General features: G+C 59.6%; 1 protein-coding gene across 5 annotated transcripts; it reads left to right on the forward strand.

Moving 5' to 3' along the window:
- The first annotated feature begins 636 nt into the window (after positions 1-636).
- On the forward strand, positions 637-26,942 carry NLGN2 (neuroligin 2). 5 transcript variants are annotated; one of them, XM_077312909.1, is made up of 7 exons: positions 638-871; positions 7,411-8,137; positions 13,046-13,102; positions 19,167-19,316; positions 21,500-21,685; positions 22,236-23,025; positions 24,845-26,942. In XM_077312909.1, exons 2-7 carry the CDS (start codon positions 7,672-7,674, stop codon positions 25,662-25,664), a joined length of 2,469 nt encoding a protein of 822 aa, XP_077169024.1. In that variant the 5' UTR covers positions 638-871; positions 7,411-7,671; the 3' UTR covers positions 25,665-26,942. The 5 variants fall into 5 exon arrangements, with proteins under 5 accessions (XP_077169026.1, XP_077169024.1, XP_077169027.1 ...); XM_077312912.1 differs by having other exon boundaries at positions 639-871; positions 8,005-8,137; XM_077312913.1 differs by lacking the exon at positions 638-871 and adding an exon at positions 3,543-3,596 and having other exon boundaries at positions 8,005-8,137.
- The last annotated feature ends 1,021 nt before the right edge of the window (positions 26,943-27,963 follow it).

Consider the following 27,963-nt stretch of genomic DNA (forward strand, 5'->3'; position numbering starts at 1 on the left):
CCACCTGCTTCACCCTCCTGGACGCCACGTGAGGCAGCGGGACTGACGGGACCGGGAGGGCCGGCGAGAGCTCTCCACAGGCCCTGGGGGTGGGTGGGATTCGCCAGCCCTCCTGAGCCTCACAGGGTCCCCCCAGCGGGCAGAACCCAGGGGCCCAGCCGCCCCCTCCGGAGCAAGTGGGCAGTGGGCGTCTCAGGTGTGGGGCCCGACGGGGCAGCGAGGCCTGCCCGGGATGCTGGGGCGGAGGGGGGGGGAGGCTCCCTATGCTGAGAGGGGTCTCTGCTGCTCCCGGCTCGGCCCGGCCCGGCCCGGCCCGTCCCCCCACCCCCATCCCCATCCCCATCCCGTCGCGGGGCTGATCTTCGGTCTGAGCAGGTCCTCCCCCCGCCTCCCCCCCAGGCCTCCCCCCCCCCGCCTCCGTTTCCCCGGTCTCGCTGCTTGCCGGGCCTCTCCAGCTGCCGGGGGGAGGAGGGCGGGGGGGAGGGGGCGCCTGCCTGCCTCCCTGCCTCCCTCCCTGCCGCCGCCGCTCGGCTCCCGCCCGCCCGGCTGACGCGGCCGCTGATGCGGGGCTGGTGGGCGAGGCGAGCGAGACGAGGCGGGCGGGGAGAAGCCGCGGAGCAGGGCGGGGACGCGCGGACGGGCGGGCGGACGGCGGGGCTCCCTCGGCAGCGGCGGCGGCGGGGGCTGGGGCTGGGGTCCCGCAGCGGCTGGACGGGCGTGCGGCCAGGGCAGGGGGCTCCGGCGCGGCCTTCCGATGGCCTTCGGCTGAGCGGCGCGGTCCGCCCGTCCCCTCCGCGCCCGGGATGCTGCGGGCGGCGCTCGCCGAGGGAGAGGCCGGCGCGGGGGGGCCCGCCAGGCGGCGCTGATGCGGGTAAGGCGCCCCCCAGGCCGCGACGGAGGGAGGGAGGGAGGGGCCCCGGGAAAAGACCCCCCCCTTTCCCAGGTGCGCCAGGGCGGGGGGAGGGAGGATGGCGCCCCCCCCCCCGCATCCCTCCGCGCCCGCAACGGAGCCCCCCCCCCACCTCGCCACCCGCCGCACGCACGCGCAGCCTCCGCGTCTCCCGGGCCTTCTTTGGACGGGGGGGGGAGGCTCTGCACCGGCGGTCGGAGGGCTCCGGCCCCCCCTTAGAGGAAGGCTTGGAAAACAAAACGGGGGGGGGGAGCAGATGGAAGGCGGGGGGGGGGGAGGCAGGAAGGGGCCGGATTCCTCCCGGGTCAGCAGCAGCAGCAGCAGCAGCATCGGGCGGTGGAGGGGGGAGATGGCCACCAGCCTTCCCGGGGGACCCCCGAGGCCAAGCATCCTTTGTCAGAGCCACCCCCCGTTCTCCGGGGGTGGGGGGCTTAGAAGGGGCTGGCGAGCTCCTCCGTGGCCTTGCAGGAGGGACGCCCCACTGGCTGCCGGGCTGGGGGGATGGGGGCGGCCAGAAGATTGCGTCGTGCTAGAAGCCCCTCGGGCGCCCCCTCCTCTTTTCGGATGCGGGGGGGAGGGGGTTTTCCACTGTCCTCCTGTCAAGCGATCCTGCGGAGGGTCCCTGCTTTAGGGGGGCGAGGGGGGAGCTCATCTCCACTCCCTGCTGGGGGGAGCAGCTATTGGGGTCATGGGGGGGGGGGCTTCTCAATGCTTGACGTTCGTATGGCTGCCTTCAGTGCTTGGGGAGAAATGCCCCAGGAGTGGAGTGGGGGGCAGGTAGAGCTGATTATCTGCAAGTGTCTCCAGCTGGGGGGTGGGAAGGCCTCGGGACCCCCCTTCCCCCAGTGCTGCTCTGCCTGGCCCTCAGCCTGGCTCTTTCGGAGGTCAGGGGGGAATCTGGGCTCCCCTTCCGACCCCCAAGGAGAGGCCAGTGGAAGGGCCCGTGCCTGCGGGAAGGGGTCTTGCCCCACTCCTGTCTCCACGTGACCTTCCCACCGGGTTGTGAATGAGTTTGCCTGAGGAGAGGGGGCAAGTTGGGTTTCTACCTCTGGCCCCAAAACCCTCTCCAGCGGGTCCCCTCACGTGCCCTCACAACAGCCCTGTGGAGAACCCCGGCCGCTGCTAGGATTAACTGCGCTTTGGTGGCCCCCGTGAGATCTGAACCCGGGTTCTGTGGTCCAGCAGCCTCTGCCCCCCCCCCCCGATTCCCCCGTCTTCCCGGTCAACATGGGATTTTCACTTGGTTGGCGAGGGCAGGAGTGGACTTGGCCAATGGGGTTTCAGTTTGGTTCCTTTGATGTGGGCCCAAATGAGGGAGGGAGCCCCGCCCCGCCTGAGATTTGGGCCCTGTCTTGTCTTTGCTTGAACAGAACAGGAGCAGTTGAACCATGACCTTTCATTTCCACCCCATCCTTCCAAAGACCCAGTGGTACTTGGTTCTGCCCTCCCTTATTCGACCTGCACAACAGCCCTGAGTGGTAGGCCAGGCTGAGAAAGAGGGGATGGAGGGTGGCAGGCTCACCTCCTGTTTTCTTGCCCTCCTGGGCATGGCCTTCCCCAGAGGAACCCTTGAGAGGGGGGAGACAAGGGGGCCAGAGAAGCCCAGTGGGCTTTTCCCATCCGGCATGCCCGAGTCCAGGGAGTGGAGCTGCCCTGGGGGCCCAAGGCCGCCTTCAGTGCTGCCTCCGCAGACAGGCACGGCTCCGGGGTCTGAGGAGGGTCTGAGGCAGCCACAGGTCTCCCCATCACCTGCGGCTGGATCCGGGAACCTGGCTGGGACCTCTTGCCCAGACAGCGGAGGCCCTGCCACTGAGCTCCCCGGGCCCCTCAGGGACAGGCAGTGGGCCCCCTGCCTGCTTTGGGGGTCTCTGGGGGGAGAAGGTGCCTGTGGGGCTGGAGGACGGGGCCATGAGAGAGTGTTCCTCCCCCCACCCAACAGGCCACAGTTCTCCCCCCCCTCGGGCACTCTGGACTCAGCTGATGAGAAATCTGTTCTTGGTGCTGATCCGCTTGAGGGGGGAAATAGGAGGAGAGCCGATGGAGGAGAGTTTTAGGGGAAAGGGCCTTCATGTGGGAGGGAGGCTGGGGAGGCTGAGGGAAATGAGACCCCCCCCCCCCTTCAGCTCATCAGGATCAGATCCTGGGTCTGTCAAGGTCAGTTGCCTGCTCAGGCCGGCAGCTGCTCTCCAGGGTCTCCGGCAGAGGCCTGTCCCACCCCCTGCTGCCTGGCCCTTTGGACTGGAGTTGGCGGGCACGGGCCCTGGACCCTTCTGCACGCCCAGCAGAGGCTCTGCCGCTGACCCCCTGGCCCCAGCAGGGATGGAGGTGGAGCGGGTCCTGCCTGCCTGGGCGCTGGGTTCCTGGCGCAGGACCAGAGGACTCTGAGGCCAGCGGTTGGGAGCTTGGAAGGCACTCTGCGCTTGTTCAGAGACACTCTTGTCTTTGGGGGCCGTTAGGGGCTGGACCCCCGGGGTTATGCTGGGGGGGGGTGTCCTGGGGCATGAGCAGGATTGCCTGCAATCCTGGGTGGGGGGAGTCCGGGGCCCAGTGGCCAGGGTCCCGCAGGCAGGCAGGCGGGCAGGCAGGCGGGGAGGCCTGTGCGCGAGGACCCCGTCCCTCCGGTTGCCACGGAGATGCGCGGATTCTGGCGGCGGAGGGCCACGGTCGGCCACAGACTTCGCCAGCGGTGCGGGGGGGGGGGGGGTGCCAGCGAAGGAATCTCCCGGGAGACCCTCCAGGAATAGCCCCGGGGGAGGGCGAGGGCCGGTCCCGGGCCCTGATGCTTCCAGGCGGCCGTCCCCCCCAGCAGGGCTGCAGCTCCCGCCGCTGGCCTGGCCCGCCTCCCGCGCTCGTCAGCCGGGTCCCCCTTCCCGCCTGGGCGCGGCGGGGCAGAGCGGGTCGGGGGGCGGCGGGGGGCTGCCTGGGCATCGCTCCCGCCCGACGTGCCCGAGGGCTCCGGCCTGCGCCCCTGGCCTCCTGCCGGCTGGAGCGGGCGGCTCTCCGGGCCTGGCGGCGGGCCAGCGGAGCCATTCACCGGCCGCGCTTCCGCCTCGCCGCCCCTCCCTCCCTCCCTCCCTCCCCGGCCAGCTGCGCCGAGAGGCGCCCGGAGAGCCCCCCGCCCCAGAGCCGCGCTCCCCCGACGGGCCCAGGGAAGGCCGCCGCGCCTCTGCCCGCCCGCCCCCAGCCCCCAGCCCCCAAGCCAGGCACGCGCCGCCGGGGGTCGAGGGGGCCGGGCGGGGGTCGTGCAAGGGGGCGGCCAGTGCCGCTGCCGCTCGGGAGGAGGAGGCGCGACGGGCCGCCCCCACGTTGCTCTCGGGCGGAGGGGCAGGCGCGGCTCTCTTCGGAGGGGCCTTCGGAGGGCCACTGGGGGGGGGGAGGGGGTGTCCGCTGGCCGCAGTCCTGGCGCTCGGTCTCAGGCCGGAGTGACCCGCACAGGCGGGGGTGGGGGTGGGTGGCCGCTGGGCAAATCACCTTTGAGAGAAGGGTCTGCCCCCCCCCCCGAAGCTCCCTCCTGGGGGAGGGAGACACAACATATTTGCAGGGCGAGCCATGCCGGCCTTCCTCTCCAGGCCCTGGTGGCCACATGGAGGGTGTGTGTGTGTGTGTGTGGGGGGGGTCTTCCCTGACAACCCCCCTGTCCCTGGCAGCAGGGCTCCATTCCTGTGGGCAGGCAGGACAGTGCTGGAGGCCGGCCTTGGTCCCAGGGCAGCTGGGCTCTCCGGAAGGGGAGGGGGCAGTAAAGCTTCCTCTGCCAGGGGAGGGCGAGGGGGGGACCAGCCAGGGGGCCATGGCCTGCCTCTGTGTGGTGATCCAGGAGAGAAGCCCAAACCGCCTGTGGGGAAGGTCCTCGGACCACCCTGGGGCCCCCGTTCCCTAGTCCTAGAGGTCCTGGAATTGTGGGGGGGGGGGAGGAGCAGGATGTTCTCCAGTAGTGTGAGAAAATCTCTTTGCATGCTCAGAGGCATTATTTTTTTTCGTTTCTGTTGGATGTTTTCAGAATTTGGTCCTGGAAGATGAAAAAGGCAGGTGGTTGGCATATCTTGCGTACACCCCATGAGGAGTCCTAGAGCGGGGTCCATCTCTTGGCAGGCCAGAAGAGCCCTTGAGTGATGCAGGGGTGTGGAGGGCCAAGTGGTTTATCCTCCGCCATGCTGTGTCAGAGGCTCTTAGCCCGATTTTGTGGCTCCCTCCCCAATTAAGAGGTCCTGCCCCAAGACTCAGTGGCAGCATCTTCTGGGCTCAGGGGGAGGTTTGCAGAAGCGGAGAAGGTGACCCAGCAGTTCTGCCAGGTGGACATCTGGGTCTCCAGTTCTCCTCTCGCGACTCTTGGCCAGCCCCTTGTGTTTGTCAGAGGAGGGTCACTAGCTGGCTTGCCGTTAGGGTTTCATATCTTCATCTCTCTTGTGTGTGATGGACCCTCCTTCTCTCTCATGAGGCCTTTCTCCTTTTGTTCATGTACCTCCCAGTGCCCCTTCCTGTCCCCATCTCAAATGGCCCCTCTCTTCATCTCCATGGCTGGGTCTGAGAGTAGTCATCTCCCCCTTCCTGCCCTTGTACCTGGAGACCCCTCAACCCTCTTCTCTGCCCCCCAGCCCTCCCTCACCCCACAAAGTCCCCACTGCCCATCCTCTATTTGTCTGTCCATCCATCTGTCTGTCCGTCCATCCATCCACCCACCCACCCACCCACTGTTTTGGGGAAACAGGGATCTGATGCGCTCTCCCAGCCCCTCTCTCTGGGCCTTTGGATTCTCCCAGACGCAATTTTGTACTAATTACACGTTCCTGCTTCTAATTGCCACATTGTGAATGATAAACAAAAAACTCCAATTTTATTTAATTAAAGACCTGGTAGAATCCACCGGGGAGAGTCGCCCGGGAAAGGGTTGCAGGAGACACGGAGGTTGTGGTGCTTCTCCGCAGAGCAGGTTCCCACCGTGTTGGGCGGCCGAGTGGGATCTGCCTGCCACTCAGGGGCCGAGGTTCGTGGGGAAACAGGGCTCTCCGTGGCCGGGGGCAGAGGAGGTGGGCTCCCCCCCTCCCGAGAGTGGATGGTGGCCGGAGGGACTTCACTGCTGGATTGGGGCCCTCCATCCTCCTGCTGCCTCCTCTGAGGATTTCCAGGGCCTACTTTGGATTTTTCTGTCCCTGGCTCCCTCTTGGGCCTGGCCTGCTGATCCTGGCCTGCGGGCTGCATCTCCCGGTGTCAGGGGCTTCCCACGCATGGCCCTCACTCCCTCTTTTGAGCGCAGAAGCCCAGCCGCACCTCTAGACTATGGGGGCACCAGCTACCCTCAGGGCATGTTTTATGAGCAAAAGTCGGAATTGGTGTCCCCTCCCCCTAGAGAGCCACTGTGGGTCGCTGCATGCCTCGGCCGGCCCTCTGCCTCAGAATAAAAAGCGGGTCCTGGGGAGGGGCTCCCTAGCTAAGACCACCAAGCCCCTGAAGCTGGAGGGGGCAGCGTGGGCTGCTTCTACCCACTCCTTGGTGACGTGTAAGCCCTTATTCGCTCATGAGCTTCTCCCGGGGCTGAGTGGCAGAGCCTCTGCTGGGCTGGCAGGTGGAGGGTCCCGGGCTCAATCTCTGGCATCTCCAGCTAAGAAGAGCTGGCAGGAAATGGTGGGAAAGACAGTGGGCAAAACGGATCTTGGTGGACCGACGGGTCTGATCCAGGAGAAGGCAGCTCCATGCCCTCGGGGCGGGGGGGGGGGTTGTGTAGACAGGGAAGAAGGAGGCTGCTGTGGTCAGGGATCTCCTCGATGTGGTGATGGGCAGTGCCAGCTGTGTCCAGAATCATTTGGAGTGCGAGTGACCCGGCAGAATAGGGGCCCCGTCAGAGGGGTGGGAGTCTAGCCCCCCAAGCTGTCTCTTGCAAGATACCCTTCTTCCCGCTCAGGAGGTGACCTGCGTGGTCATTCAAGGGGTCTCCCTCTGTGTGAGCCACTCCCCCAAGAACTCCACTGTGGGAGGGAGAGAAGGTCTCGCAATGACAGCCCCGGAAGGTGAAGCCGCCAGTTCCTTCTCTGAGGGGTGGGTTGGGGTGCCGGGTGGGGGGGGGACAGGGCTGTCCAGGGCGACCTCAGTGGGTGTCCAAGGCCAAAGGGGCTGTCGGGGCAGTCTGGGGAACACAGCCCGCTGGAGGCTGCCAGGAAGGGGCTAGAGAGGAGTCTGGCAGCCCCTCGTTTCCTGAGCACCCTTTCGACAGAGGCTTCCGGAAGCGTTGGGCCTTGGATGCTCCTGGCCAGAAATACCCGTCGGTCTCTGAGGGCCTGCCGGGCTCCACGTGGGCTCTCCGTCCGCAGGCCAATACCGCTGCCCTCTGACAACAAAGGGGGTTTGTGGCCCTTCCTTCCTTCCTTCCGTCTGTCCTGCCTGCCACTAGCCACGCGCTCCCTCTTTCTCTCTCTCTGCCCCTCTCCCTCCCCATTGGTGTCTTCCTCTCTGGGCCTCGGGCGTCACTCACCCCTTCACTTCTCTCTCCCCCTCCCCTTCACCCACAGGTGCTCCCCTCGAGCCCAGCTGGACCTGGCCGTGCTGCCGGCTGGCGATGGAACGCAACAGACCCCCTCTCTCTGCTGGACAGGCCTGCTGTGCTCCTGGCTGCGGCCGCCGCTGGGCCTCCTAACTGCTCCTGCCGCCCCCTCTCCGGGGGACCTCCTCTTCCTCCTCCACTTCTGCTTGGGTTGCCTCCGGTTCTTTCTCTCCCCCTTCTGTGAGGAAGGCTCTTTCCCCTGCCCGGCATCCTCTTTCCCGCGGCCGCCATGTTTCTCGCACCCCTGAGCGTGGCCCTCCGGGTGCTGAACGTCCGGACGGGCTCCGCCCTCTTCTTCTGGCTTTCGGGGCTGGCCCTGCACACGTGGCCCCTCTTGGGGCAGAAACCCGAGGACAAATACCCCATAGTGCCCACCAATTACGGCAAACTCCGGGGGATCAAGAAGGACCTGAACAACGAAATCCTCGGCCCCGTCGTTCAGTATCTCGGGATCCCGTACGCCACGCCGCCCGTCGGGGAGAGACGGTTCCAGCCGCCCGAGGCGCCTGCTTCCTGGTCCGAGGTGCGCAATGCCACAGCTTTCGCTCCTGTTTGCCCGCAGAACATCCATGGCATGCTGCCCGGAATTATGCTGCCCGTCTGGTTCACCGACAACCTGGAGGTAGTGGCCGGCTACGTCCAGAACCAGAGCGAAGACTGCCTCTACCTCAACATTTACGTGCCCATGGAGGACGGTAAGAGCCACGGGGGGAGGGAGAGCGGGCAGGGCAGTGGCCCCCTTGTACCCTCCCTCTCCTCCCCCCAGCCGGTCCCTTGTGCGGCTCCCAGGGACCCAAGAGAGTTGCCTTGGCCCAGCCCCTCCCCCTCAGCGCCAACCGGCCGAGCCCTCTCTTCTCCCGCCCACTTCCCTTGGCCCATTTGGGCTCCTGAGGGGCCACCCCCTGCCGGCCTCGGTTAGCTGCTTGGAAGGGCTGGGCTGGCCCCGTGGAGGACCCCCAGCTGCAGGGAGATGGCCTCAGGGGCACAGCTCCCTCTCCTCAGGCCCGGAGGTCCCCGTCTGCTCTCACACAGCGGAGGAACAGAAAAGAGCCAGAGTCCAGGAGCCTCTCAAGGACTGACAATATTTGCGGCAGGAGAGGAGCGTTTGTGTGTCTTCAGGTCGACCCAGATGGGGGGCCCTGTTTATCCGTGTCAGTAGGAAAGAGCCAGACTCTAGGGGCACCTTAAGGACTAACACAATTTGTGAGTCACTTTTTCATAGGCCCCTCAACTGTGCTAGAAGGACCCTCCGAGTGGAATCCGGAGAAGTGAGCCGTGATTCACGAACGGGCTCCTCCCCTGCCACAGATTGTTAGTCTTTGAGGAGCACCTTGACTCTTGTGCTCTCCTCCTGAAGCGGACGCTGTGGTGCTCCTCGGTCACGTCCACCAGCGATCAAGACCTCCTCACAGCCTGGCTGCTGGGCTGCTGGCCTCCCCCCTTGACCCTGTGCGCCACTAGCCAAGGGGGCCTGCTGCCGGTGGGCTGGATCCACCCAGGTTTTCCACTTGGTCCCTCCAACTCTCCTCCTTCCCACACCCCTGTCCTGCCTGGTGATGTACGGACAGAAGAGCATTGGGGGTGGGGCATTAGCGGCCCCGCCTTTCACGACCGGACGAGAAGGGTGTCTGTGACCGCTGGGCCCCTCCCCCAGCCCGGGCCCCGATCCTGATATCAACCTCGTTGAACAAAGTTTCGACTCCAGGGGCACCTTTGAAAACCAACCAGGCTTCATTAAAAGTTTTACCTGAAACGCTAAATCCAGTTGTAAGATTTTTTTCGGGAGAGAGTAGTGGGTTCCCTTCTTATGCATCGAGCCGTCAGCCAGCGTGGGTATCTCTTTCGCTCCGTAGGGGGCAGGGAGCGAGCGGCCCCCATTCTGGGATCCTCCCGAAGCTTTTGAAGGGGGAAGGCCGCTGGGCAACGCAGGAGCCATTTAGGAGAAGTGGAGAGCCTGTATTTGTGTTCAGGGTTGCCCCAGGCACCCTCTCTCCATCGGCCCCCTCCGAATAGGTTTTCAGTGCCTCTGCTTCCCTCTGTCCCATCTCCCCATCTTTCTGTCACTGGCTAATCCCCTTGCCAAGAATTTGGGGGTCCCAGGTTCATCACCCTTCGCTCTAACCTGCTGGTCGCCCTCCCTCTGAGAGAACCCACAATTCGGACTCTGTCCCGCTTAAGGTCGGTTTCCAGCCCCTTTGCTTTAACTGAGTGAGTCCTGACGTTTTGTTCCAAGCCTCCGGGGTCCTCCCAATATCACCCCCTCCCCAGTGTTGCCCCCTTGAACAGACGCAGGCTGTCATTGCAAGGCCATGCCAGGGAAAACTACTCCTGTGGAATTTCTGCCTGTCACACAGCTGCAAAAGCCACTGAATGGGAAACGAGGCTGCCCATCTTGAAGGTTCGCAGGCAGACTCTCTCCCTCTGCTCTGCCATCTTGGGGACTCTGCTTCTCCCCTCTTCCTGCTCCTCCCCTCCCTGCCAAGCAAGGCGCTCTGGCTCCCAGAATCCTTTTCCGTGGTGCCCCTAGAGATATCGATGGCCTTGCGTCCCTCCTGGAGGCGCTTCCCCCCTTCCTCTCCCTTCGCCTGCATTGTTGAGTCCCGTTCCCAGGTTCCCTCCGAAGGCACCTGGCTTGGGGGCTCTCCAGAGAGGGAGAGGGTGCGTGGGGGCTCTCGGGTGGGAGGCAGGGGGAGCCCGGGGAAGCCGCAGGTGCAGGGAGCGTGGTGGGATGGAGGAGGGGCCAGGCTGCTTCATCCCTTCCCCGGTGCCTTCTTTTGCAGCATCGCTAAGCCAGTTGCCTTGGCAACAGAAAAAAATTGCATTGGAAAAAAGAAAGCCAGAAAGCGGGTGAAAGCAAGTCCCTGACCGACCACTAGGCAGAGACACGCTCCCTCCCTCCTTCCTCCCTCCCTCCCTCCTTCCCTCCGGCGGAGCAGGGCTTCCTCCGCTCCTGCGGCACCCCCTTCTGGCCGCCGGCCTCTCTTCTTTGTCTGCCTGAGAAGACCCCCCTCTTCCCCTGCGGGCTCCCACCCCCACACTCCTTCACTGGCGAGCTTTCGCCAGATGTGGCCGGGAGCGCTGCAGAGAAATGTCATCTCCCATTTGGGAAGAGGGGAAGGTCTCTGCGGTGTGTTTCCCACCTGGGAGGTGACATCTGCGCAGGGAACCCCACGTGTGTTGGGAGGTGGGGAGGGTGGGCCCAGCCTGGTGCAGAGCGGGAGGAGAACTGCCCCACACCGCACCAGGACGGGGGGGGGGTGTCTGTGATTCTGCTTTGTGCTGCCTGACCCTCCCCTCCACCAAAGCGCCCTCTCCTTTTCCACATGTGTGAATTTGCCCTCTGAAAACGTGGCACGTGAGCCGCCCAGGGAACATGACTTCTCCGCGGGGGCCTTTTGGCCAAGACCTTTGTGAAATTGTGCAGCGGTCCGCCCTTTGGGGGCCTTCTTTGTTCTCCTCTGCCTGGGGGCTTCGGTTGCTGAAGAAGATGAGTGCAAATCGGGATCCTAGCCAAGATGCCCACGGAGTAGGCATGATCCTGGCCCGTGGAACTGAGCTTCCCAGCATTATTTCACACACTCCAGAGTGAGGCTCTGTCCGTGGAATCAGAAACCAGAATGTAAGACCCTCAGAAGAGCCCTGCTGGGTCAGGCCAGGGAGGGTCCCTCCAGTCCAACCTCCTGTCTCACCCAGGGGCCAGCCAGTTCCTCTGGAGGACCCACAGCGGGGCAGGGAGGCCGAGGCCTTCCCCTGAGGTTGCCTCCTGGCTCTGGGATTCAGAGGTCGGCTTCTTCTGAATGTGGAAGTTCCCCTCTGCCACCAGAGCTAGTAGTCCTTGAACAGGCCCTGAAGCCAAGGGGCTTGCTGGCCACCCCCTCCCCACTGCCCTCCCATGTCAACCCAGGCAGGGATCTCATCCGGGAGACGTGTCACTATTTCATTTCTCCCCTAGACTGACGCTCGCGTCTTTCTCCCCTGCTCCCAGCAGGGGAGAAATATTTCTTCACTGTAGCCCCAGCATTTTGGGGAGAGAGCAGCTCTCTGGCGGTGGAAGCGTGCCAGTGGATTGAGGCCTGAGAGAGCCGTGAGATCTCGGGAGGGGACCAGCTCATCCTCTCCCCAGGATCTCATTGTTCGGCTGGACTTGGATCGAGCAATAATTTTGGGAAGTCAGTCATTTCTCTTCTCTTTGCTTCCTTCACGAAAGTCTGTCCATCTTGAACACAACGTAGACCAGGAATGTTTGAAAAGCAAAGGGGAGGGGGGGGGGATACGGTGGGTAAGAAAGATCCTCTGGATGCTTTGAAGGGGAACCGATTGCGAGGAGGTTGGCTGCAGGACAGAAGGGACATGGGAAGCTCTCTCTCTCTCTCTCTCTCTCTCTCTCTCTCTCTCTCTCATTGGACTCTTTATTTAGCACTGGCTGCCCCCAGGCGAGTTGTCGGCCCATGAAACATCCCTTCTGTCTTAATCTGTAAATGCTCCTTCCCCCCATAATGTAAGTCAGCACGAGAGAGGAAGTGAAATAGAGACGTGGAGAGGAGAGGCGCTTGGCTTTCTTCCGCGTTGCCCCAGATTTGTCAGTCGGGCGCTATGCCAGGGAGACGGGCTCTCTTGGCACCTTCCCGCTGGCCTACCTGCCGCCTCCCCTCTGCTCCTCAGCACTGCCCCCACCCCACCCCCGTCTCCCTGCCCTGACTTATTTCCCTCCCGGGGGCTGCCCCAGGGCTGACAAGGCCCCCCCCCCCCCGGCACAGAGGACCTCCCGCTCCTCTCAGCCATGCTGTGCTCTGGGCCCCTGGGGCCACCCCCTTGAGCTTCCGAGACCCAGCTTGCTCAGCAAGGGGCCCCCAGGGGGCCACCCCATGAGGCTGCCAGCTTTGGGTTGCCAGATCCCCTGGCTGGGAGACTCCTGGAGATGTGGGGGTGAGCCTGGGGAGGGAGGATTGCCACGGAGCCCCCCTCCCAAGCAGTCCTTTTCTCCAGGGGAGCTGATCTCTGCCGTCAAGAGGTTTGCTACAGTTCCATAGGATCCCCAGGGCCACCTAGAGGCCGTCTTCCCTGTGCCAATCGGAGCGGGCAAATTTATGGAGATTTGGGGGGTGGAGCCTGGGGGTGACAAAGTCTGTTGAACCGGCCCTCTGTTGCCCCCCTTCATGACTCTCTGCCCCCCTCCAAGCCTCCCCTCTTTCCCCTGCTGGTCTCCCAAGGAAAGCATGTCCCCCTCCCCCTGTTGCCCTAGCCCATGGGGCTGCGATGCCCGGGGTGGGGCCATCTCTGCCCATCTCCAACTCTTCCCCTCTTTCCCTTCTTGGAGCCCCCCCCCCCGTTCTTCTCTAATCAACCTTTAATTTCACAGCTTCCAATTCCTCTGTATTTCTTTGTCAATCTATTTTTTTCTGGTGGGGGACAATGAAATAACTAAGCCGCACTCACACTCGCTCAGAGCCAGGAAAATCTAGAACTTACTGATATTTTGCTTTAAAAAATGCTTTTTCCCCCTTTTTGGTGAACCGAAAGCAATCTCTTTTTTTCTTGATCTTTCTCTCTCTTTTTTTCCCCCTGTCCCATTTTTCTTTTTTCTTCTTTTTTCTTGCTCCTAGGTCCGCTCACGAAAAAGCGTGAGGACGCGTCAGCTAACAATCCCACGCCAGACGAAGGTATTTTTGATGCATGTTTGTTTCACAGTCTTGCCTTTTTAAAAAAGAAATATTTTCCTTTTTTTTTGGTTTTTACTTCTTTTTTTATATAAAAACCAGAACAAATAACAGATAAACTTTTGACCCTCCCGTTTTTCCCTTTTTTTTGGTCTTCTCTTTGAGCAAAACCAGTTCCCCCTTCTTGTTTTCTGAAATCATCACAATTTTCGCTGTACTTCTCTTTCCCTGCTTTCTTTACCTTTTCCTCTTTTTCTTTTTTTGGAAGGGAAAGGTGCCCCCTAATCCAATTAAGACAGGAGATGGAAGGCAGAGGGGATTTTGACTCTGGTTTACTTGGGGTGGGGGGTGGGCGGATGGGGAGGGGACATTCCACAAAAGTGGCCCAATTTTGACCTGTTTTCTACTCAATCCCTTCACCCCCTGATTCCACATTAGACCTGAGAGTGGATTTTTGTGGAGAATGGAACAAAGGGTAAAGTCCCTATTTTACTCTAATATCTTCCTTGCCGCGTAGCAATGCCTTTCTTTAAAACAAGAGGGGATGTGGGAAAACACTGTTCAGGGATGAGGCAGAAAATCTGTTTTTTTCTGATACAATTATTTACATATCTTTTCTTAACACACGGAATTGTGAATTTTGAAAAATGTGGGTGGTTAAATCTTCTTAGCTGGGTTTCAATTGCGGACTCTTTATTCAGGAAGGGAGGGTCTGTGCCCTTCCTAGCAACGAAATGGGTAGAATTTGTGACGTGAACCCCTTTAGCAGGAAAGAGAAGGGGCTGGGCAGATTGTTCAGATGCAGCAGAAAAGACTCTGGCCTCTCCCCTCACTTTCACTGGGCATCTCTGTTGGATTTTCTTTTTCATTCTACATTGATTTCCTCCTTTCAGCACTCAGTTCGCTTTCTGGTTGCTGTTTCCCCGGATTTTCTGAGAGTAGTTTTGTGCTGATTTTGTGCTTGTTTCACTTCCAAGCTGAAGGTAAATTCCCTTGGATGCTCCTCTGCCAATTTGCTGCCCCTCAGTGGTCACTCCGCCATCTACAGTGAGGTCGTTCTGCCCAAAAGGTGCACCTTTTGATGGTCACTCAGTGTGCAAACTCCATTGATTACTTTTCCCCTCGTTGTTTGACATTTACCTGATTCTTTTTTTTTACAAGTGACATGAGCCTAGCATTACTAGACTATCACCAGTCTCAGATCGCTGGGGGGCAAATGACAGGGGGGAAATGTTCTTCTCAGCAGTTCTTGGAGAAGCCTCCTTGCAGCTTTTGAAAGGGGGGAGGGAGAGAAAGGCCAGGAATGCCAGCAGTCATGACCACCGGTGTTCAGATGATGTCCATGGGAGACATGGGAAGAAAGCTTCCAGCCAGCCGAGTATGCCAGAATACCCAGCAAGGCTCCTGACTGCTCTGGCCGTGAGTGCACCCTTTTCATTCTTGCAGGGAACTGGATCTACAGAATTTGGATCCAGCAAGAGAGGAAAGGCCTCCAGGCTCCTTTTTGGAAATCCTCTTGGATGTCAAGTTGGAGGGTTTCTTCCTTCCTCCTGCCCTCCAAGCCACCTCCCCTTTTCTCCCTCCTGCCCCTGAATATGCATCTGGTGCTTGGGTGCCAGTGAGAGAGGGGGGGGGGATGGTGGAGAGGGGGGGTGACTCTTTCCAGTTTGTCCCAGTGGCTGATAACACAGCAGAGAATCCAGCAGGAAGGAGCTTTGCAGCTGCTGTGGTCAGTTTCCAGAACAGTCTGCTCAGTTTCGGGATGTTTTTTAAAAAAACCTTCTCTGCTTGCCTCTCAGTTCCTTTTCATTCAATGGACTGAACCAGAATCATTTCAACCGGAGGTGCTGACTTGACGCGATTGTGCAGTTGCGATAGGGCAGTCGCGCAAATTTAAAAAAATATTTGGATGCTACCCCCCCCAACTTCACAATGGATGTTTTCACCCCAATTGAGGGGGGGGGGGATGTGGGCTTGGGTGGTAGCTGCAGAATAAATGCCCTGGAGAAAGGAGAGGGGCATGTCAGGCAGGCACCGAATGCAGAAGGTTGGGCCGCTTGGCTTCTTTGCCGCTAGCTGCGCATGTGTAACCTGTCCCAGTTTCCTGTGAGGCAGTGTTGATGGATTCGGGTGTTGGTTTGAAGGAAGAGAACAAAGTTTAAGCCCAGGGGCACCTTGAAGACCGGCTAAGTTTAATTTTGGATATAAGCTTTCGTGTGTGTTAGTCTGATTTACAGTGCATTATGGAAGGTGTAGTCCCCAGGAGGCTGAGGAGAAACGAGAGCATGAAGGGTCAAGAGACAGTGGCTAACTTTCCAGCAGGTCGCCATAACTGCATCATGGGAATCGTAATGTGGCTTCTGACCGTGGTGCATCATGGGAGTTGTAGTTTGCTAGGTGGAGGGGGAAAGGCAGAAACTGCGTCTTAGAAATGAAGAACTGCAGCTCCCCTATTATACTGGAGTTGCTTGGCCTGCCAGCCAAATCTATGGAGAGGCGTCATGGAAGATGTAGTCCAGATGAGGCAACATCCCCTCAGGGGGAAGAGGCCAACAGAGATCAACACCTACAACTCCCATAAGGCATTTGGTGTTGCTTAGCAACAAGGCCCTAAGAGAGAGGCTTCAATTCCAACGGTGGCTTTCACTGCCAGACCTTTTCAAAAGGCTGACGGAGGTTTAGGGCCTGCATTCAAGGTTGCCAATCTCCAGCTAGGGCCTGGAAACTCTCAAAAGGACAATTGGTCCCCGGGCCATAGAGATGAGTTCCCCTGGAGAAAATGGCAGAGTCCAGGAGTGGGATCTGTGGAGTTGTCCTCCTCTGAGCTTCCTGCCTCCTCTAACCCCAGCTGCACCCCCAAGGCACCACGAATTTCCCAACCCCGGACTTGGCAACCTGGCATTTAGCACCCCAAGTGGGGAAAATTAATGGGACCCAAGGGATCGGGGAGCAGAGCAGAAATCTTGAATTACCTTTCAAGGGGAAGATCTGCCTGGTACCTCACAAGGGGCCTGCTGTGGGGGAGGAAGGGAAGCACAGTAAGCCACTTTGAAACGTCTTAAGGTAGAGAAAAGCGGGGTATAACGTCGGGCATTTCTGGTTGGGAAGACTTTGCTGTGGGGAAAGCTGAAGCATCTCCTGGCACACCGTGCTCTGAATCTGAACCGAGCCAGTACACATCGGGGAATTGTGTTCCCAGTGCAAATTCACAACACTCACTCAGGAAAACACAGGTGGCCCCTCAGCCTGGTGCCAAAATTGCAGTGGGGGCAGTGCCAGGTGGATCTTTCTAAAGGAGAGTGTTCTGAAGCCGGAGGACTGCCCCCGAGAGTCCCCTCCCTCACCAATCCCCTGGCAAACCCCTGGGAAAGCAGTGGGTCCTGCCCACTGACCCCGGCCAGCAGGCAGAGCTCCTTCGTGACATGCTGAGAAGCCGATGGAAGACCCGCTCCCTGCCGCCCCAGGCACCAAGGAAGAGCCAAAGAGCCCTCGGAGGCCCTCCTGCTGCTTCGGGGGGGGGGGCATGGTAGTGCAGGGGCAGAGACCCTGCTTGGCAGGCAGAAGGTCCCGGGTTCAGTCCCTGGCAGCATTTCCAGCCCAAAGGTCCAGGCGGGAGGGGACGGCAAAGAGCTTTCTCTGCTTTTCCAGAAGGCTGTTTTGACCTCTAAACAGAAGGTTCTGTGCTCCTGGGCTGCCTCCCTCCCTCCTCAGCAAGGGTCCCCCCTGGACAAGGGCCGCTTGGGCCTCCCCGCCTCCCCGCTGCAGAGTCCCTCTCGAGCCGCTGTTCTGGCCAGGGCCTTGCAACCCACGGAGGGTTCCTGGAGGTGCCACCACGTTTGTGCAAACCGGAGCAGCACAGGAGTCCCTGGGGGTGGGAAGGTGGCCGGGGGACACACCTGAGGACCGCCAGGGAGTGATTCTCCTCACAGCCAACCTGGCCTTGTCCTCAGGAGGGCTGGGATGCCAAGAGCAGCCTACAAGCAAGGCCCAGAATGTCCCTGAGGTCAGGGCTGGTCCACGGTATTTTGTCACCCCGAGTCAAGTAGACCCTTTGCTTCCATACCGCAGCCAGCCAGACACAGGGCTTCCAGGGAGGCGTAGAGAACAGAATGACCTGGGTTCGAATCCCCTCTTCTTCCATGGCAGCTGGCTGGGTAGCCTTGGGCCTGTCACACAGGGTTGTTGTTAGGAGGATGAAGCAAAGCAAGGGAAAGGGACGTTCTGAGGCCCCCTTGAGTGCCAACCGGGGAGGGCGTAAAGAAAGAAACGGAGATTACCCCGTGCAGGTGCCTGCAGTCCAGGGGTGAGGCTGCCCTTGGCTAGGAGCAAACCCAGCCCCTCTGATCCTCCTCCCTCCCGATGGTGCCATTCTGAGAGGTCCCTGTGGGGCAGCTGTGGGGAGAGCTAGCCCTGCTGGGTCTTCACTGTGCACAGCGGCTTGTGAGGAGCTCGGGAATCAGGGATCCCCCAAGGATGTCTGCCTGCCTGCCTCTGGATCCGGGTGAGTTGGATGGTGTGGGGCAGGGCTGCAGGCCCCCAATGAAGGTACGGAGGGGAGCACCGGAGGCACAGTCCAGCTTTCCTCAGAGGGGGGTTGCCCCTTCCCCCCTCGCAGCCCTGCAGCCCCTTGCAACTGCACCGTCCCCCTGGCGCTTGCAGAAGTGGCTGTTGTGGTGACCTGCTGGCCGGGCAGAGGGCCTCTGGAGTGCCTCAGGGACACCTGCGAGGGACGCAGGGGAATAACGCCTGCAGGACTCAGCAAGAAGAGAGCTGCCTCAGCAGAGGAGCAAGCTAGGGAGACCCTCTAAGTCAAATAAGTGATTGTGAGCTGGAGAGGGTCAGGAGTCCAGGAGATTCCAGGAGATCCCCAGGCCCCATCTGGAGGTTGGCAACCCAGGTGAACAGGGCCTGGCCATTTTGTGTGTGTGTGTGTGTGTGGGGGGGAAGTTTCCTCCTAAGGACAAATGGGTCCGGTTCAGCGAGTGGCACAAGGGGCAGTCGGGGGGGGGCAAGGTGTTCCCAGGTGTGTGTGGGGGGGGTGTTTGCAGTTGTCTCTTGCCTGTGCGTTTCCTTGGGCCCCACCCCCTTCCCCTCCTGTTCCCCCTCCGGAAAGGCAGGGGTAGGGGCTGCGTGGAAACTGCTAATTAAGACCTTGGTGTGTCTAATTAACGCTCTCCCCTTGCAGCGAATTAATTAGGCGCCAGGTTGCCATGGAAATGGGATGTGACCTAGAAACGGAAACAGAAATTTTGAGGAGGGGGCACTCTTTCATATTTCTGTGGGAATGGGTTCCGTGGGCAGGGGGGCCAGAACGTCCTCTCCCAAGCCCCCCTCCGCTCATGATGCTCAACCAACCCTGGATGTATTGCACTTGCTGTACTTCCATGTGTGCCCCCAACTTTCCGGTCACCTGGTTCCTAATGGCCTTTGGCCTTTGACCTTTCTAACCTACTGACCCTGACCTCCAGAGATCTGCATTCTGGCAATTAGGACTTGACCCTTTTTTTTGGGGGGGGGGTGTTCTTGACTTGGGTCAGGATATTTTCTCCTTTTTGTTGTGGGCCCCACTCTGAGACCACCAGCCTCCCTCCACCATCTATTTGGACAGAGTTTTGGGGCTGGTTTGAAAGTTCCTCTGACTTATGTCCACCCTGTGAGGGGATGACCTCAAAACATCTTCTCACCAGCAGCCGTGGTCGGGCTTTGCAAGAGGAAGGCCGTGGTGTCCACCACCGAGGTGACGTCTCCGTGGGCTCTTCCCCTTCCCCTTCCCCGTTGCCTTCAATGACGTCTCGGGCTATTGTCTTCTCTCGTGCGCCTGGGCTTCTCAGGATGTGCTCAGTTTGGCCATTGTCGCTTCTAGGGAGAGTCCAGGCACCTACAGCCCTCTGTCCTCCCAAACTGCCCCTTCTGCGGAAGGAATTAACCCTTTCCCGGCCGCCACCTCCTGCCTCGAGGGTCCTGCGCAAGTTGGCGTTCCCATCGGAGGGTGCCTGTTGGGTTGCTGGGGACCCCCCGGGCGGCCTTCCGCTCCCTCACGGCCTCGCTCCTCTTTCTCCTCTCACAGATATCCGAGATAGCGGGAAGAAGCCGGTCATGCTGTTCATTCATGGCGGATCCTACATGGAGGGAACGGGGAACATGTTTGACAGCAGCGTCTTGGCTGCCTACGGCAACGTCATTGTCGTCACCATGAACTACCGGCTCGGCGTGCTGGGTAGGGGGGCTGGGGCTGCCCTCTGGCTCCTGGGGGGGGGGGGCTCTCGGATGGCGTGGCCTTCAGCATCCTTCTCCCTGAAAAACTTGAAGCCTCACCTGGGGGGAGGTTTGCTTATTTGATGTGTACAATTTATTTAATTAATGTCAAAAACAACAATAAAGGAAATAATTAGAAATCCTATCTAAAAGGGAAACAAAAATATAACAACAGGGCTGGTAGATCTACAGAGAGGTTTCTACTAAACATTTTCAAACAAATACAAATGAGGCCCTATCAGACAAGAAGAATTCCTGGCAGCAGCCAAAACCTTTCTGGCTTTACTCTGCCCTCCCTTTCTGTGTTGGCTTATCTGGCATGTTCTGAAAGCAGAATAAAAAATCTCACAGTGCCGGGAGAGACTTCTTGCTCCTTTTGGAAAGAGAGGTTTTGCTAGCTTTGCATAGGAGCTTTGGTTGCAGCAAATCTGTGCTCGCTCTTACATGGTGAGCAAGTACATTTATTTATTAATAATGAGATTTGTATACCGCTCCTCTCGGACTGGCCCTCTCGGGGCGGTATGCGGTTCAGTCCTGCAAGCAGGAGGTCTCCTCCGATGGGAAACGCAGCATGCACAAGAAAAAGAGTAGGCCCAAGTGGGCGTCTTCGCAGAGGAGGTGGTTTGGGGAATGGCTCGCTGCGTGGAGGTTGGGGGTCTCCTGGCTAGACCCTTTGGATTTATCTGCTGAGTCTGCATCGGGCTGTGGGTCTCGCCCCACCCCCACCCTTCTTTGTTCCCCCTATGGGTGTGAAATTTACCCAGGCTCTGCCGAAATTAATATTTCATTAAAAAGCTTTCAATAATTAACAGCCAGGCCTCGTTATCTCCTGCAAAAGGGCCCCGGGACAGAGCGATGATTAATTTTGAAGGAGATTGGGCCAGCGACGACGCAGTACTTAGCTCAGGCAAAAGAAGCTTCTTCCGACGGACAGCTTTTCCGGGCTCCTTTTGTTTGAGAAAAATGTCCCCCAAGCAGTCTTTTTCCTTCGCATCATTACGTCAGGCTGCATCTGATGGAGGCCCATCCAGTGCAGCCTCCCTTCCCACATGGGCCAGCCAGTTCCTCTGGAGGTCCAGCCACAGGACAGAGAGGCCTTCCCCTGATGTTGCTCCCTGGCCCTGGGGTTCAGAGGATTAGTGCCCTTGAATGTGGAGGTTCCCCCCAGTCACCAGGGCTTGCAACCATTGATCCACATCCTCCATTAATCCACTGACTTGCTTTTTAAAGCTCTTTATTCCTACGGCCATCACTACATCCTCTAGCAGCAAATTCCACATTTTAGTCTTTCTGTGTGTAAAGTAGTATTTCCTTTTGAATTTATATTTCCTACTGCCCATTGGATACCCTCAAGTTGTAGCATTTTTGGGAGAGGAGAAAAAGCCCTCTTTGTCAACACTCCCCATCCCATTGTTTGATAAGCCCCCATCATGACTCCCCTCCGTGATGTCTTTTTTCTAAATCGAAAAGCCCTCGGATCTTTTGGTCTCTTTATGTCCCTCCCTGCTCTGTGACAAGCTCTGATTATGTTTGCTGAGGATCTGTCCCCGGAGCAAATCCATCGGTGACCCTCATCTATCTGGCTGTGGACGTGTTTTCTTCTTGGGCCTTGGCAGCATTGGGGACTGCGAATTTCTCAAAAGGAGGCAGAGCAGGGACAGCAGCTGATTGGGAATTCGATCTAAGATTCTCTGTTTGAAAACCTTGTGGAGTTTTAAAGGCATAAAATATTTATTAGCTGCCTTTGTGCCTTGCAGGAATTCAAGGCAGCTTACAGGATGAATGACAATAAAATATATCAGATACATAAAAAGGACGACTTAGAACCAGTCATTTAAAACTGCCAGCAAGCAGAAGAACTAATCAGATTTTGGGAATAAAATCTGCCTCCCAAACCCATCCCCTGGGAGAGTCGTTCCATAGCCATGGGGCTGCCACTGGGTCAGCGGGGCAGTCAAGAGACCCTCTTTCCCCCTGCGCTTTTCATTCTCGGGGCAGGAGCATAGGGGAGAAGATGGTCCTTGCAATGCCCCGGTCCCACTCGTGTGGGGCTCTAAAGGCCAAAGCAACAGCTTTCCCTCCCAGCTGGAGGGCAGCTTCTGTCCCACCCCCTCACCTGAGCTTCGCTCTGCTTTTCCTCCACAGGCTTCATGAGCACGGGGGACCAGTCTGCCAAGGGGAATTACGGCCTTCTGGACCAGATCCAGGCCTTGCGCTGGCTGAATGAGAATATCGGCCACTTTGGGGGTGACCCCGAGCGGATCACCATCTTTGGTTCGGGAGCAGGGGCCTCCTGCGTCAACCTCCTCATCCTGTCCCACCACTCAGAAGGTAAATGTTTTTGTGACTTCCAGCTGCCCCCCCCCCCAAGGGCTCCACCTTCTTCTTCCCTTTCAAATCACGGGGATTTCCCCCTGTGTCATCATCTCGTGTTGAAATGCTCCCTTTCTGGCCTGTCTACTTGGGCATCCAGCCCCTCCTTTTCCACACCCTGTCCCCTTTCTGTTGAGAAGAAAAGGAGAGGGTTATACCATAGAGGGTGGGCTATACCACTCCCTGACCTGGCTGGCCCTGTCTTGTCAGATCTCAGAAGCTCAGCAGGGCCAGCCCTGTTTCTGCTGCTTGGATGGGAGACCCCCAAGGAAGTCCTGGGCTGCTCTGCAGGAACAGGAAACGGCAAACCACCTTCCGGCATCTCCTGTTTCGAATCCCCCTCGCTGGCTCTTTGTACACCCACACTTAGCACGCTCTCTTTTGCCGAATGGGGAGCAGGCGCCGTTTCCTGCCCCCCTCCGTCCTTGCAGCCTGTCCCTTCTGCGACCCGCCCTTGTCCTCCCTGCCCCACGGTCACGGAGAGCCTTTTCTCTTCCCGCTTCCACAGGTCTCTTCCAGAAGGCCATAGCCCAGAGTGGCACAGCCATTTCCAGCTGGTCCGTGAACTACCAGCCTCTCAAGTACACGCGCATGCTGGCCTCCAAGGTCGGCTGTGATCACATGGACACGGGGGATACCGTCGAGTGCCTGCGGCGCAAGCCCTACCGGGAGCTGGTGGACCAGGATATCCAGCCGGCACGCTATCACATCGCCTTTGGCCCCGTGGTGGATGGGGACGTGGTTCCGGACGACCCGGAGATTCTGATGCAGCAGGGGGAGTTCCTCAACTACGACATCCTCATCGGGGTGAACCAGGGAGAGGGCCTGAAGTTCGTGGAAGACTCCATGGAGAACGAGGACGGCATCTCCGCCAGCTACTTTGACTTCACCATTTCCAACTTTGTCGACAATCTCTACGGCTACCCGGAGGGCAAGGATATCCTGCGCGAGACCATCAAGTTCATGTACACGGACTGGGCCGACCGGGACAACGGCGAGATGCGCCGCAAGACCCTCCTGGCGCTTTTCACGGACCACCAGTGGGTGGCGCCTGCCGTGGCCACCGCGAAGCTCCACGCGGAGTATCAGTCGCCCGTCTACTTCTACACCTTCTACCACCACTGCCAGACGGACACGCGGCCTGAGTGGGCGGACGCTGCCCACGGGGACGAGATCCCCTACGTCTTCGGGGTGCCCATGATCGGTGCCACGGATCTCTTCCCTTGCAACTTCTCCAAGAATGACGTCATGCTGAGCGCCGTGGTCATGACCTACTGGACCAACTTCGCAAAGACCGGGTGAGAGGTCGGGTGGAGGGTGGAAGAATACAAGAGGGGAGGGAAAGGAAGGGGGCGGAGGCAGGGAGGGGCTGGGGGAGGGGCCGTGGCCCAGTGTCTGAGCATCTGCTTGGGACGTAGGAGGTCCCAGGTTCAATCCCCAGTGGAAAGGACCTGGGCAGGAGGGGATGGGAAAGGCCTCTGCCTGGAGCGCAGCTGCCATCTGAGTGGGCAATGCTGACTTGACTCAGCGGCAAGAAAGAGGAGAAAGGCTGGGCTAGAGGGTTTGATTAGGAGTGACTCCAGATCTAAATCCCACTTTTAGCCCAACCCTCTCTGGGTAACAACACTGGGCCGATTGCTTGCAGCCAAACAAAACTGGTAGGGTGCTGTGAAGACATAGCAATAGGGGGTGGTTTCTTGATTGGGGGAAGGGCAGGATGAAAATGAGATAAATACGGGGAGTTGGATTGAAGGTGAAAACATCTCCTCTCCCAGATGGATGACTCTGGCCAGGCCTTGTTTGGATATCAGAGAGCTCTTAAGGAGCCCGGGGTGTCTCGTTAGCTTTCAAAGGATAGCAATTATACGAGCCCATTAATTATTTCCGACCCAAAGCCTGCCGTTTCACCAGGCAAGGAGCCTCGTCAGGAGACCGGCTTCTCATACTGATGGTTCCCCAAATCATCTTCCCACCATAGCCGATTGTTGGCTCTCCTTGAGGAGGCGCATGGTCTTCGCTGATTGTCTCATAACCTCAAACACCCAAATGCAGCTATCCTCACCAATCAGCGTAAAATACACAAAGCACTGCCTGTTCCTTCTCACTACTCTACCTCCTAACAAAGAATATTTAAAAATAATCATTACAAATTTCTAACACACAGAATTATCTGTTACGCCCCTGGCCCTGCCTCCTGCCCGCAGTACCTTCCAGGTACTTGTCCAGCCTTACTGCAGAGAGGCCTCAGATGAGGGGAGATTCTGTGGGCCTCATCCCCCCCCCCTCCTGTCTGTCCTCGGGACTTCTGCAAATGCTCATCTGGCTGACAAGAAGATTCATGGACACTAAAGCAAAATCCAGACACGCTCCCCGTTTGGCAATATGTCAGTCCTTAAATTCTGGACTCGGCGAATTCTGCCCGTTTGCAAATTTTGCTTTCAACCTCTGCCCAGTCTCTGCACAGGGAGGATTCAGAGGCAGCGATCTTAGTGGTCAATCAGATCCCACAATCTTCCATGTGGGGTCCTTCCCTCTACTGTCCCCTGAGAATCCCTAAGTCCAGCCTTACAATGAAAAGAGAAGCTGGGGTGGGAGAAGGGGCCCCGAGGGCTTTCTGGCCCCCAGATTCCTTTCCTCTCCCGAAGGACCCCTAAGAGCAATGGTGGGAGGTGGGGTCCAGTTGCAGCCGACCTCTGCTGACCGCCCCCCCCCCCCCCGTGAGGGCTCTGTGGCAAGAGACGTTGCGAGGCGGCCTCCAGCCAGGCCGTGGCCTCTTCCGTGGCCGGTGCAGGGAGGCCTCCTTGGCCCGTGGGTGGAGGGCCCAAGGGGGGAGTAGATCGAGGTGGGTCACCAGGTGAGTCTGTCAGAGCAGAAACGCCCAAGAGTCCCGGAGCATCTTAAATGCTAACAAAGCAGGTGGGCTTTCAGGAGTCCCCGCCGGTATCTGAAGAAGTGAGCGATGGCGCCCGGTTGCTTAGTCTTCACGGCCTGCTACAGGCAGTTCCCGGGTCTGGCTGCTCCTGTGGACAGTCCTGCGGTCCTGCCTTGGCCGTAGGCGCTTCCCCCTTGGGCTTGGCTGAGACGCCGTCTCCTCTTGCTTCTGCCTCCGCTCTGCAGGGATCCCAACCAGCCCGTGCCCCAAGACACCAAGTTCATCCACACGAAGCCGAACCGCTTCGAGGAAGTGGTGTGGACCAAGTTCAACACGAAGGACAAGCAGTACCTCCACATCGGCCTCAAGCCCCGGGTGAGGGACAACTACCGGGCCAACAAGGTGGCCTTCTGGCTGGAGCTGGTGCCCCACCTCCACAACCTCCACGAGCCTCCCCACACGTCGACGACCACCCGCATCCCGCCCTACGGCACCCGGTGGCCCAGCACCCGCGTGGGGCCCAGCACCACTCGCCGGCCCATCCCGACCCTTCCCCCCGACGAGGACGACGTGGGCCGGTCTCAGCACTACGTCCCCTTCCCGGGGGATTCGCGGGACTACTCCACCGAGCTCAGCGTCACCGTGGCCGTCGGGGCCTCCCTGCTCTTCCTCAACATCCTGGCCTTCGCCGCGCTCTACTACAAGCGGGACAAGCGGCACGAGCTGCGGACCGGCCGGCGCCTCAGCCCCCAGCGCAACGCGGCCAACGACCTGGTCCACGGCGGGCAGGAGGAGGAGATCATGTCGTTGCAGATCAAGCACTCGGAGCACGACGCCCACGACCTGGAGCCCCTGCGGCCCCACGAGATCCTGCGCCCCGCCTGCCCCCCCGACTACACGCTGGCCCTGCGCCGGGCGCCGGACGACGTGCCCCTGATGACCCCCAACACCATCACCATGATCCCCAGCAGCATCACGGGGATGCAGGCCCTGCACCCGTTCAACACCTTCCCCACCGGACACAACAACACCCTCCCCCACCCTCACTCCACCACCCGTGTATAGTTGCCCTCCCCCCTCGCACCCTCAGCCACCTGGCGACGGTGGTCCCGATCCACCCTGCTCCAAGAGGGAGGCGCCAATCCCACCCTGGGGATGGGTCTGCTTAGAACATTGTGGCAGCAGGAGGACAGATGGAGACTCCCCTCTCCTGCCGCGGTGCAGATGGGCAAGTGGGCGGCCACCTCTTTGTCCAGCTTGGCTTGGTACGGGAGCCTCCGTCGGCCAGCCCTGACTCTGGAGCAGAAGGGGGCAGGGGAAGAGAGGGCCTCCTTTCTAAGAGCTCAATCCCTTGGGGGCAGCAGCAGCATCACTGTGCAGGGCGAGCGGTCGCTCCTCTCCCAGTCCATTCCACCAGGTGCCGGAACGGCTGGTGTGGTTCCAGAGGTGGTTTTGGTGCTCGGTATGCCGGAGGGGAAGCCCTGCCGTCTCTCTTGTCCATTTTGGTTCAATGGCGAAGACATCCACGCCCTTCCAAACTCCAGCGCGGGGCTAAGGGCCCCGGAAGGAGTCAGCGGGAAGATGCGCAAATGCAGCGCCCCTCTGCTCCTTCCCTCGCCGTTGACAGAGAAGCCAATCCCCTTGCCAAAGCCAGCCGTGCCACACTGTGCCGTGGGCAGAAGAGGGCCTGGCAAGGGTGGGAGAAGATCCCCATCAACGCAAGAGGGAATCTGAAGCTCAGCGTCCCTCGTGGCGACGGTGGAGGGGATGGCCTGCATTCGCTCCCTCACACGTTTCCAGCGCAGGATTGCCCCACAGACCGGCCAGTGGGGCCCCTTTTCTTCCGCTGTCTTCGCAGTTGGCCCAAGCTGCTCCCTGCCATCCTTCTCCTTGTCCCCAGCGGATTAAGCCAACATTCGTCATTCGAGCAGAGGTCGGTTCAGCCTTCCCATCACGAGCTGCCGTTGGTGCCCGGCTGTGCCAGAAGAGAAAGCGGAGAGTCCGTCAGGGCCACGTCGGCTCCCCACCACACCGGCCAGCAGCTGGAAAGAGAGGTTGACTGACCATCCGGCCTCCCTTCCATCTGGGGTGAGGTGGCCAAGCCCCCAGTGCCTTCCTAGCACAGCCTGAAGAGAGCCATCCTGCAGCTTTCTCACCCCTTGGTTGGTGGCCCTCCCCCCCCTCACCTCCAAGGATCCCACAGGACTCTGCCTGGAAGTCTCTCTGAGAGAAAGCCCTCCCTGCAAGCCCAGGGGTAGGGTGGTGGTGGGTGGCCCATGAAGAGGCAGGTGCTATCTCTGCAGGAGGAAGGGGGGCTGGGGAGGGACGTTGGGAGTTGGGGGCCCAGGGTGGGCGGGCGCAGCATGTTTGTTCCGGCTTGTTTCCAACAAGGTGAACATTTGAATGTAACAACTGGAAATTCACATTTATTGGAGGGGAAAAGGGGGGGATGTAATTTTTGTCCTTTTAATTTTGAACAAAAAAGTCAAACGGTTAATAGACTGCAAAAGTTGGGGAAGGGAAAGGGGTGGAACTGTTTTGGTTTTCTTTTATTTTAACTACTGCTACTGCAAAAGATGAACTGCATGTTCCAAGCCTTTTGTTTCAAAGGAAAAAAGGAGTTGAATGAGGAAATTAAGGCAGGGCAACAGGATCAGCGCCTCAGCCTGCCGCAGGTCCCTCCCCCTTGCTCTCTGGCTCCTCCTTCCTCCGCGGCCACTTTTCTGCCCGCCTCTCTGTTGAGCTTTGGCCGCTCTCCTGCAGCCCCTCGTGTCAGCCTGCAGTTTGGCAGTGAGCGGACAAGGCCGGAGGGGAGACGGGAAGCGCGCCCAACCCCCAAGACATCCAGCCACATGCCCGGCAGCTGCAGGCTGGCCACTCCCGGGTGGGCCCAGGGCCCAGAGGGAAACCCTGCGTGGTGAGGAACCCAATTCCAATGACCTGCCACTTTTGGGCAGGGGGGGGGGAGTATTCTCCCCCCTTGCTCCATCCATCCATCCATCTCCTGCCTGGTGAGATGGCATGTCCACAGTCTGGTATCTCCACTTTGCTCCAGGCCAACAGTTGACCGGTCTGGGGAGGCTTCTCAGCCAAAAACCAGCCCCCTCTTCCTGGATCCTCCCAGCTGACCATCTGTCCCCACATTGCCTCCTGCTATAGCTCCAGTGCATTCCAGCCTGCTCCCCCCAGGCGAGGTGAGCATCATGCCAGAGGCAAGCCCCAGGATCCCTTGCAGCAAGGATCCCACAAGGCAGCTTTGGGTGCCCAGGCCTGCAACCCACAAATGACACTCGCGGGGCCAGTGAGGCTGCAAGGGGCCTGCACCAGGTCATGCCTCTGGGTCTGCAGGCCCCTTGAAGACGCC

This window comes from Paroedura picta, chromosome 16 (genome assembly GCF_049243985.1).
Source record: "Paroedura picta isolate Pp20150507F chromosome 16, Ppicta_v3.0, whole genome shotgun sequence".
In the NCBI taxonomy this organism is placed as follows: Eukaryota; Metazoa; Chordata; class Lepidosauria; order Squamata; family Gekkonidae; genus Paroedura; species Paroedura picta.

What these genes read in the sequence shown, in the direction of transcription:
- NLGN2 (XM_077312909.1), top strand. Translation starts at nt 7,672, where the DNA reads ATGTTTCTCGCACCCCTGAGCGTGGCCCTCCGGGTGCTGAACGTCCGG. An exon ending in CAATCCCACGCCAGACGAAG is followed by an intron (nt 13,103 to 19,166) that starts GTATTTTTGATG and finishes CTCCTCTCACAG; the next exon opens with ATATCCGAGATAGCGGGAAG. An exon ending in ACCAACTTCGCAAAGACCGG is followed by an intron (nt 23,026 to 24,844) that starts GTGAGAGGTCGG and finishes TCCGCTCTGCAG; the next exon opens with GGATCCCAACCAGCCCGTGC.